The sequence below is a fragment of the Macadamia integrifolia genome, chromosome 11, assembly GCF_013358625.1.
Source record: "Macadamia integrifolia cultivar HAES 741 chromosome 11, SCU_Mint_v3, whole genome shotgun sequence".
NCBI lineage: Eukaryota > Viridiplantae > Streptophyta > Magnoliopsida > Proteales > Proteaceae > Macadamia > Macadamia integrifolia.
In genome coordinates, this window is record NC_056567.1 from 19812719 (window position 1) to 19831251 (window position 18533).

Genomic DNA, 18533 nt, shown 5'->3' on the forward strand with positions numbered 1-18533 from the left:
AGAGAGAGAGAGAGAGAGAGAGAGAGAGAGAGAGAGAGAGAGAGAGAGAGAGAGAAGGGTAGTTCTGTGGTCCAGTATCAAAATCAAACAATCCATAGAATGAAATAAGAGAAGAGAAGAGAAGATATCAGCGTCACTGTCATCGTCATGGATCGTAGTTGGGAGTTTCCAAAAGAAGCTTTGCTGGTTTATACGGTCTCTGTATTTATTTAAGAAGACAAGAAGCAGGATGGGTTCGTTCGGTGACTCGGTGGGTTTCTAGGATTCTTTCTATCTTCCTTCCTTCCTTATCATCAATCTAAAAAAAAGAAGTCTTTACTAATCTTACCGAATCCAATTAAATATGTACCTTGTTCAGAAAACAGAGATTCCTCTTTCTTAAAGAACATGAAAACAAAATGCTAGAGATCTAATGAACATGCCAGAAGACAGCATTGAGAGAAAGAGAGATACCTCTGCAGTTGTTGTTGATGTTCTGGAAGATGGTGGTGATGATGACGATTAAAAGAAGAACTATCGAGTTCGTAGAGCTTGGAGAATGTTCCAACTTCCAACTTGGAGAAGAAGTTAAAGGCCAAAACCCTAGTATCCTACCGTCTTCACTCTTCACTTTTATAAAAGGTTTTTTTTTTTTTTAATGAATATGATAAAATTCCTATTTTACCCTTAAAATCTGGGTACGCGTTTATTTTTTTGCCATTTCTGTTTTTCCCCATGTTGTATAGTAGCATACGACAAAATGCGTTTCAAACGGGAAAAAAGGGCAACCGCATTTTAAACATGTTTTTGCTAACAGTGGGCTAGGCTTTCGCCCATACCACAACTCAAAGGGTGTTTCAGGAATAGATTTTGTTGGAACCCTATTCAAAATATAGACGGCAATCTCCAAGGCAAGACCCCAAAATGATACGGGTAATTCTGAATAACTGAGCATAGATCGAATCATTTCTAATAGGGTTCAGTTTCGTCTCTCTGCTACACTATTCTGTGGAGGTGTCCCTGGGGCTGTCAACTGAGAAAGAATCTCTGCTTCCTTTAAATAGTCCCTGAACTCATCTGATAAGTACTGTCCTCCTCGATCTGATCGAAGGGTCTTGATGCACTTACCCAATTGCTTTTCTACCTCAGTCGGAACTCTTTGAACTTTTCAAAATGTTTTCAATTTTCAGTGCATTAGGTGAATGTACCCATACCGAGAGTAGTCATTAGTGAAGGTTACAAAATAATCATAACTATACCTTGCTTGAACATTTATGGGACCACACATATCAGAGTGTATTAATTCCAACAAATCCTCAGCTCTTTTACCCTTAGATGAAAAAGGGTTTCTTGGTCATTTTTCCTTGTAGACAATATTCACAGGTTTGATAAGGTTCTACCTTTAGACTTTCCAAAGGCTCATCGTTGACCAACCTATTAATTCTATTTAGTTCAATATGACCTAACCTAAGGTGCCAAAGATAAGCGGAATCATCTAGAGCTAATTTCCTTTTTAAAGTTACATTTGAAAATTCATTTGCATTTAAAACAGGTTTTACTAAATACAAATCATTCTCTAAACAACCAGTTGTAATTAATAAATCATTCAAACGAATAGATACTTTAATTCCAATTGAAATGAATATCCATAAAAAACTAGTTTAGGAACATAATCAATATTCCTTCTAAAGGAAGGAACGTAAAAATAATCTTTTAAAATTAAAACTATTCTTTCAAAATGCAAACTAAATTCTCCTACGGCCTCTGCTGTCGCCTTATCTCCAGTTCCCATCTTGAGATGTACCTTATCCTTGTTGAGTCTTCTTGTCATCTTGAATCCCTGCATTATATTGCAAATATGGGTGGTCGAACTAGAGTCAACCAACCACGTATTAGATCGTTCTTCTGACAGATTAATGTAGGGATGGATTTGACAAGTCAAACCAGCCCCAAACTGCAGGAACTTTTAATCAGAAGAACAACCAGAACCAGCCCAATAAAATATCAGAAAATCATCTATCTCAACAGTTTCAGAAATTCTGTAACTGAATAATCAGCCAAGGAATTAAGGACTTAAATCACCAATCAATAAGACTAAACAATGAAGCTTATGACCAGCAACCAATCAGCAACATCCAGAACAAAGCGATTCAAAATTCTGGGCAGAAACCAGAATCGGCCAGAATAGAGAGAATTTTTATAACAATAAAATTCGAGGTCTGATTGACCCCAAATTAGGATCGAACCACCCTCTCAATAGGCCTAACACTCGACCAGAATAAGGGAGCCATCAGGTGGCTGGTTGGTCTGATCAGTGAAGGATCGGGTAGGAGAAATCTGGGAAATTCGAAACCAAAAATTTAAAGAAGATCAGATCTGTTACCTGATTTGTTTGAACAGTAACAAACCTTTGAAAAGAAGACTTTGAAAGAGAAAAGGAACACTTGAAGATGAACCTCTTGGACTTCTCGTCGCAAAGAGTCGTCGGATCGAACACCAACCCAATACCTTGATCAAACACAAGGAAGTTCTCTCGCAAAGAAAACAGCAGCAGCAGCCATGTAGTTTGTAAAAATTGTGGCTCATTAAAGGAGCCATAGCTTTATTTATAATAGTGATAGGGGTTACATAAAATAGAAACTAACTTTAGTTTCCAAAAACTGAAATAGGAAACTAAAAATTAGAAACTCAACTAGTTACTAAAACTGAAAATAGAAACTTACAAAATAGAAAGTCCTTTAGTTGCTAAACTGGAAATAGAAACTAATTTATGACTGAAAATTAGAAACTAAATAAACCCATCTAAAAGGGAAACTAAAGAAAAAGGAAACAAATCACTGAATCCCGTATGCCACCTTAGAACCCCTAGTTTAGACCCATAAAAGTAGCCCAATATACTCCGAACCACATGGACTGAAAGCCCAACATGTATACAACCCAACCCTAAGCTTATTCCTAATAAAACAAGCCTAGTTTGGTGAAGAATCTGCATCACAGATTAGACTTATAATGGACATAGGTTTCTGATATACCTTCTTTTGGCTTCTTCTTCAGAGTCGCCAGGTATGCACGACAATTTCTCTTTCATTGTCTGTCTTTTTTATAATAAAAACATGGACCTTTCTTATCCTTTTCCACTCCCTTACTAGCCACCTTAAGGGTCTTACCCTTATTGATCTTCTTCTTCTTCTTACCTTTCGGTTTAGAGGATGAAGGCTTCTTTTCAGTAGACAATACCTCAACCTTTTGTTTCTTAGATGCCGCCTCCACTTCTTGCGGCATATTGCCTAACTCTGGAAGTTCTACGAAGATTTTATTCATTTATAATTACAAATAAAAGATTCGTAGATTTCCTGAGGCAGTGAGTAGAACATGACATTAGTTTTATAGTTCAGCTTAAAGGATGTCCCCATGGCTTATAGTTCTTAGAATAAATTCTATAATTTCATCACATGGTCGATAACTGGAATCCTTGGAGTCATCTTAGTGCTGTGAAGAAGAGTGACAAGCTGATGATGTGCATGTCTGTTTTGCGCACCGTACAGCTCCTTCAACCCCTCCAACATGTCTTTAGCTAAACTTAGATCCTTTACAAAATTCCCAATAGTCTTGTCTATTGACAAGGGGCTTAGCCTTAGAATTATTCTGTTGAAACAATTCATAGGCTGCTTTCTCCTTGCCACTTAGTGTCAGGGAATGAAGGTTCTTCGTGTTCTATGACAGACATTAGACCCTGCAGTTAGGAGCAATTTAATGTTCCTCCTCCAGTCAACATAGTTAGGTCCAGTCAGAATATGGTATTTGATGAGGGTAGCGTAGTTCATTTGGCTTAACATATTGAATATCTATTTGATGATTATAGTTGAAAAGAAGGGGCAGGTCTAAATACAATGATTACACATACCTTAAGTTTCCCTTTAACTATGAGGTGTGATTGGAACGTTTCAACTCTTATGCATATGACTTAGCCTATCGGAGTTCATCAAATACATGTTGATGATTGAGTGGACTATTCTATCTATCTCGAAGACTTCTAATACTTTTGGCCACTTGAGTGTCATGTCCATTCATATCGGCTAACAAACACTCAAGTCAAGTGTATACTCTTTGTCTCTGAGTGAATCACAGCATCATGGGCTAGTGTCTACTATCGCAGTACACCTCCCACTGACCATGTTCTCTACCGATCACATATGAGATGAATGAAGACGGTCTTAGAGAACTACGCAAGCATTATCCTGTCAGCATCTGCAAAAGTAGATCAATGTAATCTCTACATCTACTAGTTGGATTTCCATGGCCTCCCTTAGTTGGTAGATGTGGAGGTCACATTGATCTACTTTTGCAGATACCGACAGGATAATGCTTGAGTAGTTCTCTGAGATCATCTTCATTTATCTCATATGTGATAGGTAGAGAACATGGTCAGTGGGAGGTGTACTGCGATTGTAGACACTAGCCCATGATGCTGTGATCCACTCCGAGACAAAGGGTATACACTTGACTTGAGTGTTTGTTAGTCGATATGAATGGACATGACACTCAAGTGGCCAAAAGTATTGGAAGTCTTCGAGACAGATAGAATAGTCTACTCAATTATCAACATGTATCTGATGAACTCCGATAGGCTAAGTCATGTGCATAAGAGTTGAAACGTTCCAATCACACCTCATAGTTAAAAGGAAGCTTAAGGTATATCTAATCATTATATTTAGACCTGCCCCTTCTTTTCAACTATAATCATCATGCTGATTTTTTCTTACACATCATGTAGATATTCAATATGTCAAGCCAAATGAACTACGCTACCCTCATCAAATACCATATTCTGACTGGACCTAACTATGTTGACTGGAGGAGGAACATTAAATTGCTCTTAACTGCAGGGTCTTATGTCTGTCATAGAACACGGAGAACCTTCATTCCCTGACACTATGAGTGGCGAGGAGAAAGCAGCCTATGAATTGTTTCGACAGAATAATTCTAAGGCTAAGCCCCTTGTTTTGAATTCAATAGACAAGACTATTGGAGATTTTGTAAAGGATCTAAGTTTAGCTAAAGACATGTTGGAGGGGTTGAAGGAGCTGTACGGTACGCAAAACAGACATGCACATCATCAGCTTGTCACTCTTCTTCATAGCACTAAGATGACTCCAAGGATTCCAGTTATCAACCATATGATGAAATTATAGAATTTATTCCAAGAACTAGAAGTCATGGGGACATCCTTTAAGCTGAACTATAAAACTAATGTCATACTCTACTCACTGCCTCAGGAAATCTACGAATCTTTTATTTGTAATTATAAATGAATAAAATCTTCGTAGAACTTCTAGAGTTAGGCAATATGTCGCAAGAAGTGGAGGCGGCATCTAAGAAACAAAAGTTGAGGTATTGTCTACTGAAAAGAAGCCTTCATCCTCTAAACCGAAAGGTAAGAAGAAGAAGAAGATCAATAAGGGTAAGACCCTTAAGGTGGCTAGTAAGGGAGTGGAAAAGGATAAGAAAGGACCATGTTTTTATTATAAAAAAGACTGGACAGTGAAAGAGAAATTGTCGTGTATACCTGGCGACTCTGAAGAAGAAGCCAGAAGAAGGTATATCAGAAACCTATGTCCATTATAAGTCTAATCTGTTAGAAGAACCATCTAATACGTGGTTGGTTGACTCTGGTTCGACCACCCATATTTGCAATATATTGTAGGGATTCAAGATGACAAGAAGACTCAACAAGGATGAGGTTCATCTCAAGATGGGAATTGGAGCTAAGGCCACAGCAGAGGCCGTAGGAGAATTTAGTTTGCATTTTGAAAGAATAGTTTTAATTTTAAAAGATTATTTTTACGTTCCTTCCTTTAGAAGGAATATTGATTATGTTCCTAAACTAGTTGTTGATGGATATTCATTTCAATTGGAATTAAAGTATCTATTCGTTTGAATGGTTTATTAATTACAATTGGTTGTTTAGAGAATGATTTGTATTTAGTAAAACCTGTTTTAAATGCAAATGAATTTTCAAATGTAACTTTAAAAAGGAAATCAGCTCTAGATAATTCCGCTTATCTTTCACACCTTAGGCTAGGTCATATTGAAGTAGATAGAATTAATAGGTTGGTTAATGATGAGCCTTTTGAAAGTCTAAAGGTAGAACCTTATCAAACCTGTGAATACTGTCTACAAGGAAAAATGACCAAGAAACCCTTTTCATCTAAAGGTAAGAGGGCTGAGGATTTGTTGGAATTAATACACTCTGATGTGTGCGGTCCCATAAATGTTCAAGCAAGGTATAGTTATGATTATTTTGTAACCTTAATTGATGACTACTCTCGATATGGGTACATTCACCTGATGCACCGAAAATCGAAAACCTTTAAAAAGTTCAAGGAGTTCCGAGCTGAGGTAGAAAAGCAATCGATCAGATCGAGGAGGACAACACTTATCAGATGAGTTTAGGGACTATTTAAAGAAGCTTGGATTCTTTCTCAGTTGACAGCCCTAGGGAGACCTCCACTGAATGGTGAAGCAGAGAGACGAAACTGAACCCTATTAGATATGCTTTGGTTTATGCTCAGTTATTCAAAATTACCTGTATCATTTTGGGGTTTTGCCTTGGAAACCGCCATCTATATTTTGAATAAGGTTCCAACAAAATCTGTCCTTAAAACACCCTTTGAGTTGTGGTATGGGCAAAAGCCTAGCCTACAACATATTAGGGTTTGGGTTGCATTGCACATGTAAGGAAGCAACAAACAGATAAGTTGGAATTCTGAACAAATAGATTCTACTTCCTAGGATACCCTAAAACAACTATTGGTTATTACCTATATGACCCTGTTGATCAGAAGGTTTTAGTTAGTAAACATGCGGCGTTCCTTGTAAAGGATTTGATCACTTGTAGGTCCAGTGGTCATAAAAGAAATATCTAATGACCAAAAACCTTTTGCACCTAGTGTACCATCCTATTGACATTCCAAACATGTCAACAGAAGGACAGAAGGGCGCCCTTCTCCTTTCAATGGGTTCTGTGTTTGGTTTTGCTTGTCATTAATTATATTCATTAAGGAACTTTGGATTGAATTTGTATGTTATGTGTAAGATTTGAATGACAACATCAGGGAAAAATCTGAGCGGGGGAACTTAAAGAATATACATTTTATGGCCCTAAGCATCTTTTTTGGCGTCTTCTTTGAAGTTTTCCATCCTCAATAATGAAGGGGGAAAAGGCTATCCATCTACAATGGTAAGAAGTGACTTTTTGACTAGTGACATGCAGTGTGATAAATATATTTGATAGTCTCCACATAGCTTAAGGAGGATGAAGCCTTTCACCAATAACCTTTGGCAAATAATTGAATATTCTGTTGGTCCCTGGGATGATAGATAGTCTACTAAGCAAAAGTGGGGGCTTGTGAGTTCAACCTAATTATCATCCATTACTGGTGCCTATCATATTTCTGTGTGATTTAGAATTCTTAAATCCTTGAAGTTATACAAAAAGTACTAACCTGATGGTCACGTTAAGAAAGTTGCCTCATATACCAATAACTTGTGAGGCTTTTGTTTACCTTAAATTTTATTCTTTTAATCCCTGCTTTAGTCAGTTGTGTGTACACACACCCTGTTGGATGCCTGCCACTCACCTCTAGGTGACCATCAACCTAGAAAATCTCTGAAGTTTATTTTTGAATCTTAGTTTCCATTGAAATATTTTATTCTTGTGATTTACTTATCTTCCTTAGTTACTTTATGTTATCCTTGTGCATTTTGAAGTTCTCTTAGTAGTATGTGGGAGTATTACAAAGCTTTAATTTGTAATACACAAACATATTTGCAAGCCTAGTGTACATAGCTGCTAGAGTCTGGTAGGTGTGGCGTGATGCAATTCAGTGCATGTGAATTGAAACATTTGCATATGCCTTATATCACTTTACAATAGCTTCTTTTTTTTTTTCCCTTCGGGCGAGGGGGGTGTGTTATGGTCTATATGGACAAGTGAGATTTCTAATTATGTCCAGATGTTGCCTTACATCTCTGTTTTGCACATTGTTCTTTCCTTTACACTTTTATTACTTGTAAGTGGCCTTTAGGGTCTTTACTTGGCCCTTGTAATGGGGCATTTGCAAACAAATGGTTGAGAGATAGAAAAGTTATGGAAATTGCCTCCATCTCTATTTTTTTTTTTTTACTGACTTAGGAAACACTTACGATATAGTCCTTAACAGAGTTAATTTGGAAAGTATTAGATAAGAAAAGTGTCTCGAGTAAATATGTGAATATGTTTAAAGATCTATATAATGGAGTAAGATTTTTGTGTTTTTTTTTGGGGGGGGGGGGCAGTGAATTCTCAGTTGCAATTTGATTACATCAAGGATAAGCTCTAAGCCTGTATTTGTTTGTGCTTAATCATAGATGAGCTGACTGGAGACATTCAAGATCCGATCCCTTGGTGCATGCTTTTGGCTGATGATATCGTTTTGGTGGATAAAATAAAGCAGGGATAAATACGAAGTTGGAATTATGGAGATCAACCTTGAAATCAAAGGTTTTAAGATAAGTAGAACAAAAACAGAGGACATGTTCTATGACTTTAGTAACAATAGGATTGAAAGTGGGGTGGTGAAAATTGATGATAAGGGAGGTAGTGTAAGCGAAAATTTTAGATACCTTAAATAAAGAAGAAATAGAGGACGGTTTTGCTCAAAGAATTAGAATAGGGTGGATGATGTGGAGGGTTGTGTCCGGAGTCTTGTGTGATCAATGCATTCCTTTAAAACTGGAAGGAAAATTTAACAGGAATTATATAGCCAGCAATGATGTATGGAGTTGAATGTTGAACAGTAAAGAGATAACGTATAAACAAACTTAGGGTAGGTGAAATGAGGATGTTAAGATGGATGAGTGATAAAACGAGCAAATATAAAATAAGGACTACACAAATTAGAGCTAATTTAGGAGTAGCTCCGATACATGACAAGTTGCGAGGGTGCCATTTGAGGTGGCATGACATGTACAACAGAGGCCTTTGGATGCTCCAGTATGGAGGGGTGATTTGATTTAGATTGAATGAGGTAAATATGCAGGGGTAGGCCTAAAATGATTCTAGAAATGGTGAGGAAAGTCATGCATAGCTTGGGACTAGTAACAAGTGTGGCTTTGAATAGAGCTGATTGAAGAAAAAGGATCTATGTAGCCAGCCCCATTTGATTGGTATAAGGCTTAGTTAAGCTGAGTTAAGATGAGTTGGATATAGTGTTTACCTCCATCCTTTGCATCAATCGATGACCAAGGCCCATTCTATTTCTATTATCTATGATTTGTACTTCAGATCCAGACTGTATACTGACAAATATTTGGTTGGGTTGTCCAGCAATTTGGATTGAACTCATCTACTTGAGTCTGATTAATTGATCATTAGTTCAACCACAATAGCAGGGTGATGTAGACTTGGTTTATCTTGGCCTAAACAATGAAGGCATTGAATGTTAGCCTAAACAATGAAGCAGTGATAATCTCTTATCAGTAAAGGAGCTTATTTTGCAGACGACTTAAGTGAAAACTGGTAATATTGGGGTACAAAGTTATTTTGTATGAAGGGGAGTCCCTTATAAGCAGCCTTAAACAGACTGGAATGGTGGAATAGGATTGTTGTAACTGACCCAAGCAGTTCTGTAGAAGGCTAATTGAGTTGTTGAGTTGGGGAGCCAGAAGTTACTATAAACACATTCTTTATATACTGTCTGGAAGGTCTAAAATGCGCATTTTTTTGCTTCCACTGAAGGACAGGCAGTATAGTTTGATGGAAATTTCTGCCTCACATGCACATCTCTGGAACTGACACAAATTTAACTCTTTTGCATGGATTTCTCTTTTCTTATGGGTCATCATGGATCTTTTTTTATTAATCTGGACCGTTTCATTGGTGAAAGTTCTTGTGATCTGCTTTCTAGCCTGAATTTGTGCACCAGTCTCAATCCTGATAATTTAATTTTGTTTACATCTGCAGCTCCTTCATAAATACATTAGGCAGTTATTATAATTCAATTTGTTGAGAAGGGTTGCATCTCAAGTTGCTTATAGTTTAAAATATTTCTGTTCTTTTTCTGTTCTTTTATGCTGCTTCCATTCTTTAGACTACCTATAATGTCCTAGAGCTTGTATTTATTTACCTATTAGTCTGTTAGTTTCTCTCTTTTCCATGAAAGTTACGGATATTTTCCTAAATCCTGGCTATTGCCATTGCTTCTCCTACAGAATGTCCATCATGCTGGGCAATCAATGCCAGGTGAAGAAGAGGAGGACATAGTAATGACCAGTACTGAGAGCAACATTTTGAATGTCACATGCCCATTGAGTGGAAAGCCTGTTACAGAACTGGCAGAACCTGTACGCAGGTATCAGATTTATTCCCTCCCTAGTTTCTTTCTTTTTTTTTTTTTGGAGGGGGGGGGGGAGAGGGGAGGGTGTAAGGATAAACATTTATCACGAACAGTTTCTAAGTATCAAATACTAGATTGATATACTGCTATTGATTTATCATACACAAGCGTATACTCTGAATTTTCTTTGCTGTAATAGTCATCCTAGATGGACGACCTATAGAAATATTTGAGGTCATAAGTTTTCCTATATTTTGGCAAAAGCAGTGCTTGTGGACATGAATTTGATGCTTGAAAACTTAAAAAGTGGTTCAAAGCAGGGTACTGATTGGGTATGTGGTGGAGGGCCGGTTAGAGAGGGGAAGAAATCTGAGTTAGATTCTGAGTTGCAGGGGAGGGAGGGGATCAAATAATCATCACACACATTGCGCACCAACACTTTTTTTTTTCAAATCTGTGTTTCCATCGTTAGATTACAAAAGAATCCTATTATAGAACTGAAGCTTGCAATCAAACTATATCTCCTAATCCACTCTAAAACTAAAATAGAGTTCAAAATAAATTGCCTATCTCCTACGTATCCTACCCCAAGAAAATACAAGACAAAATTCACTAAACTACTTTCAATTATTAGACCAAAAAACCAGGTTGGACCGGTTCCATCTGGGTTTGGTTTTCCAAAGCCGGTCGTGCTGGTCCAACTAGTCAAGTGCTACTGCATCAATTCTCCTTTGAAGAAAACTCAACCTCGTCTAGTTTGGAGAAGGACCAAGGAGGCCATTTTGAGTCAACACATTGGAGGAGGAACGATCCTGCTACCTTCTAGAGCTTAATGTTGGGGAGATCTTTGGCGGGAAGAAACTTCATTGCTTTGTCTCGCCCGAATGAATTAGTTGGTACTAGAAATGTTAGAAAAAGTGAACGAAAAGAGTAATAAGAAGTGAAAAGGACAGAGACACTTCCCAACCAGAAAGCAAAGTTCCCACTGATGGTATACTTAGTGTAAGCGAGCTCTAAGATCACATCTTTGGAATAAAATCCAGTTGGAAAAGGAAATCCAATTAGAGATAAGCTGCCCATGAGCATCTTCTGAGTTTTTAGAGAAAAACCACGCGGAATTTTTGCGAGATTGTGAAACTTATTGTTTCAAAGCGGCGAAAACTCTCGCGAAATTCCCACGGCGAAACCTCGAGATACTTTTCACTTGTCTTCTGCTAGTCTGAGACCTGACTTCTGCGACTACTCGAAGATACTTGCCTTATCTCGACAAAATCTCCTTAAAGTCTCCTCTATCTCAGAGTCTATTCTTTTTTATAACTCATCCACCAATAGCCCTATAATGGATTGAGTTACATAGTGCCACCCAGGCACTCAACTCCCACTCTTTAGAAGTTCATGTGCACGCATGCACATCGACCATCCTTAGGAATGGCCACCAAACACTCACTTTCCAACAATTGAATCCCCCATAAACTCATAGAATGTATTTAAAAAGTATGCAGCACAATCTTTAGAAGTTCATATGCACGCATGCATGTGTCATCACCTCATTGGTCGGAGGTCCAAGGGGTCCATAGAAAATCAAAAACTATTTAGATTTACAAATTTATGATTTATAGTTGTTCTTAGAAGAGAGAAAGCGTAGAAACAAAGGGTACGCTCTCTAGAAGATTTGCTCGGGGCTGTTCACTTGGTTGCCTGGTATCTTGAAACCTCTTTGCTTGCGGGGGCAGGAGTGGAAACGTCTGAGAGAGCGCTTCACGAAAGAATCGTGTGGAGCGGTAAAGGTTGCCCGTTGGGGTTTCCGGCCCTCCAGGTCTTCACCTATTTCAATAGACGTTCCGGGGCAAGGGCCCGCCCAATTCGACCGACTAATGGGGCAAGCTCGCCTGTCGCCGCTTTAATCAAGGAGCAAGCCCAGTCAGCCACCTTATCGGTGCAAGTCACGTGACCTACAACTCAGCCTTCGCTTTTTGAGGCTTCCTCTACCCACATCTCTATGTGCCCGCATCACTTCCATATGTAGAAAGATGGGCTTACCATGTTCCATCAATAACACCTAACCTATGCCGATTTTAGCGGACCGTGCTCAACCCCGGTGAACTCCTGTTGTTCCGACGTGCCCAGAGGCTAGAGGCGAATCCGTTCACGGTCCGTAGGACCAACACCATTCGAAGGTGGGTGGCCCGCCCTGCCTAGAACAGTCATGTTTGACTGGGCTTACACACATTCGCTCACTTACGCTGTCCCCCCTCAGCTCACCCTAGCCCCGGGTACGTCGTCTCCAAGGCTTCACACCCAACCCGAAATTGGATCAAACAACTCCAAATTCAGAGACTGATATCACTATGATACTAATCCCCAAGACGGTAACTGAAACCCAGAATTAGGAATAATCGGCCTTGAACAATATAGAACCAACAAACAAGTAACTAATATACCCCAATGCTTAGACAATAACTAAGCTCTAAATTCAAACAGTAACAACCCTTAACATGCTGATATCAACTCCCAGTAACAGATCATAAGTAAGGACCGACTAAAGTTACTTTCAAATTGGGAAATCAGGTCAAACTCGGGAAATTCAAGAACTGCCGAAAGACTGGCCAAGAGGGGCTGAAACAGTGATCGAAGGAGGCTTGTAGGATGCTTATTGAACTCCAAAAATCTTGGCCTGAACTCAATACTGAGATCTGAAAGTTCTTGATTAGGTCATAAAAAAGGAAACTTTTCAAGAAATTGGCAAATACACCTCTGTTGGCCAAGCAGCCAGGGTCAAGTAGATTTCTTGGAGTCCTTGTTGATCCTTCAAAAGATGACATGCAATGGTGTAGGATCAGGTAGATCTGGGACTGAGGTTGTAGTCTAGAAAAATCTTCAAAACAGGATCCACAAGTCTTAGGAATGTCTTCTGAGATCTCAACAGTTTCCACCGGTGTTGGGGCTTGTATTCAGGCCTCAAACTAATCTTAGGCAATCCTGTAAATACTCAGGGATCAGAGAATTAAGAAAGGAGAGATGGGTAGGATTGATGGTAAGGAAGGGGTTGGGATAAAATGGCTATCTCATCCTGGGTCTCTCACCCTCAACTCTCTCAGTCAATTCAGCCTCTCATAGGACTATATTGATGCATAAGCAAGCAAAACTTCATTGATTTAATTATGCCCACAGCCTCACAATCGATTACAATTTATAGGCTGAGCTTGTCTTTGAAAAAAAAAAAAGGGGGGGAAACTATGAATTGGGAAACAATAGAAACAAGGAAGAAAAACGGGAAAAGGAAACATAAGACTTTGGGAAGTCCCTTTCCTTGTGCAAGAAGAAATAAACTAAAAAGAAAAGTCCAAAATCTTCTAGAGCTCCAATTAGTAGGCTCTTCCTTGCTGTCCAAGGCTTGAATAAGACCAAAATAATAATGGCAAGGGTTGGGTATGCTAGCGGGTTACCCAGAAAAAAGGTATACTAGCATTTGTTGACCTTTGGATCTCACTAGTTTCTTGTCGAGTGTTGGATTATTTTTGTTATTTTAGTTTAACTTTATTGGGATTCAAAATACGTCTCATCCACGTGACACCCTAAAAACTGAAAACCTACACTTCGTTTTTACTCTTTTTTTTCCCTACTTCCTTAAGTCTTCTTTTTCTTCTTCTTCTTTCATAGAACAATGGATAGTCCTGCCGCTGCAACTTGCAAACCTTTTTGCAGAAGGCTTAAATAATTTATTTATATTTATATTTATATTTTCTCTTCTCCCCTTCTTCCTCCTTCGACCTTCTTCTTCCTCCTTCGGAGAACCACTGGATGGTCCCTGCTGCAACCTACATCCCCTTTTTGCAAAAGGCATACAATTTTATTATGGTGTTAACGATGGCTCCAAGTATATGATTTTTCAATAGTTCATGATAGCGGTAAAATTGTCCCTCTCCATCAACACTGCAACCTCTGCCCTGTGTTCAATCCACCTACAACACACCCCTCTCCCAACACCCTTTGCTTTCTCTCAACCCCATCCCCTCTGTTTTTCCGCGACCCCAACCCTCTCCACCTCCGGCGATATCACAAGTCACAACCCTCCCTTCCCACTGCCTCCACCCCACCCCTGTCGTCCCTTCTGCAAATCATCCACTTCCAGCACATAACATCATTAAGGAACTTATTTGTTGCCGCAGACACCACATTCCGGTGCCACCGTGACTAGTAGCTGAAGGGAAGACTAATCTTCTTTGGTAGATTTCTTCCCGGAGTAGCAGAGAGAGGGAACAAAAGAATTGTAGGGTAAGAGAGAGAGAGTTTTTCTGTAAGAAATGGGTTCTAAAAAAGAGGGACAACTACTAAGCATTTTATTTGATACCATTTTTTCATCCAACAGTAATTCTTACAACTTTATCATCCAACGGTCAATAGATGCTAGCATGCCTTATTCATGCCTAGCCTTTTCCCTAATAATAAATAAATAAATAAATAAATTCCAATCTCCCAAATCGATAGAGCAGTTCTTATGCCCTACAACTGGCCTATATAAACTTGGGCTAGCTAGACCAGCTGTGGATCGACTAGGTGATGTAGATCCACATCATGGGCCGAGCTATCGCAGGAGGAAAGCCCAGCCCAAGTAGAGTAGCCATCGAACCAGCTTTATAAGCTGGGTTCGACCCATAGTGAATAATTAATAAAAAGCCCATCGGCCCATAATGTATGGGCCCATTGGCCAGCCTTAAGTAGCTATTAATTAGTCAATAGTTAGTTACCTAATTTGTCTGGGTTGCTATTGTTAATTCCTAGTAGGAGTGTAACTCCTAATTTGTTTACAACTGCTACTATTGTAACTTCAGTCCTCTATTTAAAGGAGAGGCTGCTGTAGAAACAATTCAGACTTGAATGAATAAAGATTGTTGCAGTTAAATTGCTTCTAAACAGTCGAGATAGCTGTGGGTGAGATGCCTAGGCTGAGATAGCCATTCCCACCCACAATTCTCTTGATTACTCTCTTCTTTCTTTACTTTTATTTTCTGTTATTAGTCATTGTTTGCTGTGTGAACTAGTGAGTGAGATCTGTTAAGGGATTTCAGAACCAGAATCGACCAGCAGAAAGTCAGAGTTCTTGAAGTCCATCGATCTCCATTAACCTCCAAATCTGAGTTCTGATCAGCAAGCCCTTTTAGGGTTTTGTTCTGCCCTCCAAGAGGACCACTCGATCCACACTTGGAGGCCTATTGTGGGAATTCTGCTGCAGTTCTTGAATAGTCTCAGTTTGCACATTGGAAAACCCTAAATCAAGAAGTCTTGGATCTCCCAAACCAGCCAGCAGAATTCAAAGATATTTGAGGGTTTTGTTCAGTATCCTAGGGCCCTCAATCGATCCAAGTTTGGGCCTCATCTGAGCCTCCCCTCTCCAACCGCTGGTACCCCTTGCTAACCCTAGCCGCAGGCCTATTTTTCCCTAGGGTTTTGGGTCCTATTGCTGGTTCTTGCTACTGGTTTATTCTTTGTTTTATACTTATTTCTTTGGGGTTATTTCTGGTCCTTGTACTTGTATTTTCCCTACTTTTATTTCTGATTTCTGTCAAGACTACTTAGAGAGTCATATCTGAATTGTTTGGGCTGTATTCCATTGAGTAACCTACTCCTACATCACTAGGACTCATAGGGTTAGATTGCTTTTTCCTTTTGTATTTTTGTCCACTAAATTGGTCTACCTCGGTTTTACCTTCTTATCAAATAGCCATGGTTGACCAAGAAGAATATGACACACCTTCAGAGGGTGGATGTCATATTGTACTGTATCCATGAATCTGTCAAAAGAGTAGGTGAGCAAACACTTATCAATAATCTTGAGATTAGTGTTGTTCACCCATGCAACTTTGTTGGAGTTGGATGTGTCTTTGTCTTCCAACTTACAAACGTCTTTAGAGACGACATTAGTACAATTACCTACATCGATCCCCATAGTACATAATTGGTCATTGTACTTCATGTGGTTTTGGAAGATACTGCTATGGTGGCAATTTTCATCCCCAATGACCCTGTGAGTGGTCAAAACAGGACGAAGATCATTACAAGGATGCCGCTCCTTATCACTATCATCGTTGTTGACTTCACCTGGCTCACGCTCTACCTCTAAATGAACAGTCTCAAAACCAAGGTGCTCTTCTGGAACATAAGTTATAAAGGAATCCTTATCAACGGTTGGGTCACTAAGCAATAATATGCTTGTGCCCTTTGCACGTAAAATACTAAATGGTAGCCCTTGGCATCGTAGGAAGTTTGTCAGAAGTTGGAACAATGCCAAGGTGGAGAATACAGTCGGTTAGGTCATGAAGATGTCATAGGTGAACCACTAGTCTGTGGTTTGTTGAATGAATTTTCCTAGGGAGAAGACTGTTGTTGACTGGAACTGTTACCTCTAGGAAAAGTATCTGTAAATGTACTTCAAGCGTATGCCGCTTTAGACTTTTTTCTACCTAGTATGCCAACTGTACAATATTCTCTATTGGAGTCAGTCAGTTGGATACTAGTGGAACATTGATCTGAGGGTGGAAATAATTATGGAACTATACCACTAATACCAGTTTATCCCACTCAAGACTTGATCGAGTGCCTAAATTGTAAAACCTAGCGGCGTACTCCTCAACTATGTTGCTTTCCTATATCAACTGCAAACCTGAGGTGCATACGCTGCTTGTAGTTGGTGGGCAAGAATCTCTGGCACATGGCTTCACTCATCTCAGCCCAAGAAGTGACTAACCCAATGCCTCGAGTCGGAATCTCGTGTTGGTTCTTGATCCAGAGACTCGAGTCGTATCTTTCAACCTAGCCTCTGCAAATAAGATCTTTCTGACCTCAGTCAACGTGTACCATTTGAAAAGATCTCTAAATTGTGAGCCCAATCAAAGTACTACTTTGGGTTGTTATTCCCATAAAAATAGAATACATCTAGATTCATTCCTCTTTCAGCTCCATAATTATCATGTCTACCAACTCCTTCTGGTGGTGGTGGTGGTGGCGGTGGCGGCGGCGGCGGTGGTGGCGGTGGTAGTGGTGTATGATATGGTGGTGGTGTACCATGAGATGGACTCTATGGGATGTAGTTGGAAATTCCTAGATTGCATGAGACTCTTCCCTTCATTAGAAGCCACGATTGGTCAGTAGAAGGTTGCATGTTTGTTATTGTAGTATGGATGGAACTAACAACTGCGGTGAGGGTATTGACACTTTCAACGAGTGTGTCAATTTTTGTATCGGTTTCTCTTTTATAGGAGTTGAGCTCTTGGAGAATCTCACTATTGGCCACCATGGTGAAGATATGGATATATTCTCCAAATATATTCACCATGGTGGTGGACCTGGGGTTCGAAAACCCTAATTGGAATCGCTATGGATCCACATGAATAAGAGAATACTTAAATCAAAGAGTTAATGGAAAAACCCATAAAAATGAAGTTTATGATAATAATAACAGATTGTAAATAAGCTGAAATTCCTCATAGGGTGGCAATACCATAATATTTGAAGTTAACTAGAAACACTAGAGTATTGTAATGTATAGGGGGGAGGGACAAACTTCTAAAGCTAAATAAAAAAAATAAGAGACAAACTATAATAAGAATAGAGGGAAGGGTAGTTCTGAAAAAATAAGAAAATTAGGCTTTAAAGCAAGTAAGACGTTGGGGAGGGAAATATTGGAAAATTGGGGATAAAAGGAGACTTGTCGGTGGGTGGGAATTTGGGCCGTCTTTGACCTCTGAAGAGCGAAAATGATAAAGAAAAGTGTTTGGAAAAGGATTCCAACTCCATGAATAGTGTACGCTAGAGTGTAGGGTTAACTACGAAGCTTAGTTGGAAAACCAGGTTTTCTTACTCGATTCTCCTTTCAGAATAACCTGGTGACTCAGCGTGGTCAAACCTTGTCAAGGTGAGTCACATTTTGTTTTTCATTATTTAAAAAAAAAAATGTAGACTTAATATAAAAAAGGAAGGAATCACGAATCTTTGAATTTTTATCTTATACCATTGCAAATATGTTCAATAATATAATTGAATTGCTAAAGTAGTTGATACCAAAATTAAATAGAATTGCTAGAGTAGTGAAAAGGTTTGATAGTATTCTAAAAGATGAGTAGACTCAGCTGAGTTTAAAATGATTTTGGTAAAAATACCTAGTCTTATTTGACTAAGACG

General features: G+C 39.0%; 1 protein-coding gene across 1 annotated transcript in view; it reads left to right on the top strand.

Moving 5' to 3' along the window:
• LOC122093246 (E3 SUMO-protein ligase MMS21) overlaps nt 1-18533 on the top strand; it is a 32374-nt gene that overhangs the window by 9491 nt on the left and 4350 nt on the right. The window contains exon 5 of the mRNA XM_042663533.1: nt 10231-10370. Within this exon, the coding sequence (XP_042519467.1) occupies nt 10231-10370 (140 nt within the window). The remainder of the gene's footprint in view (nt 1-10230; nt 10371-18533) is intronic.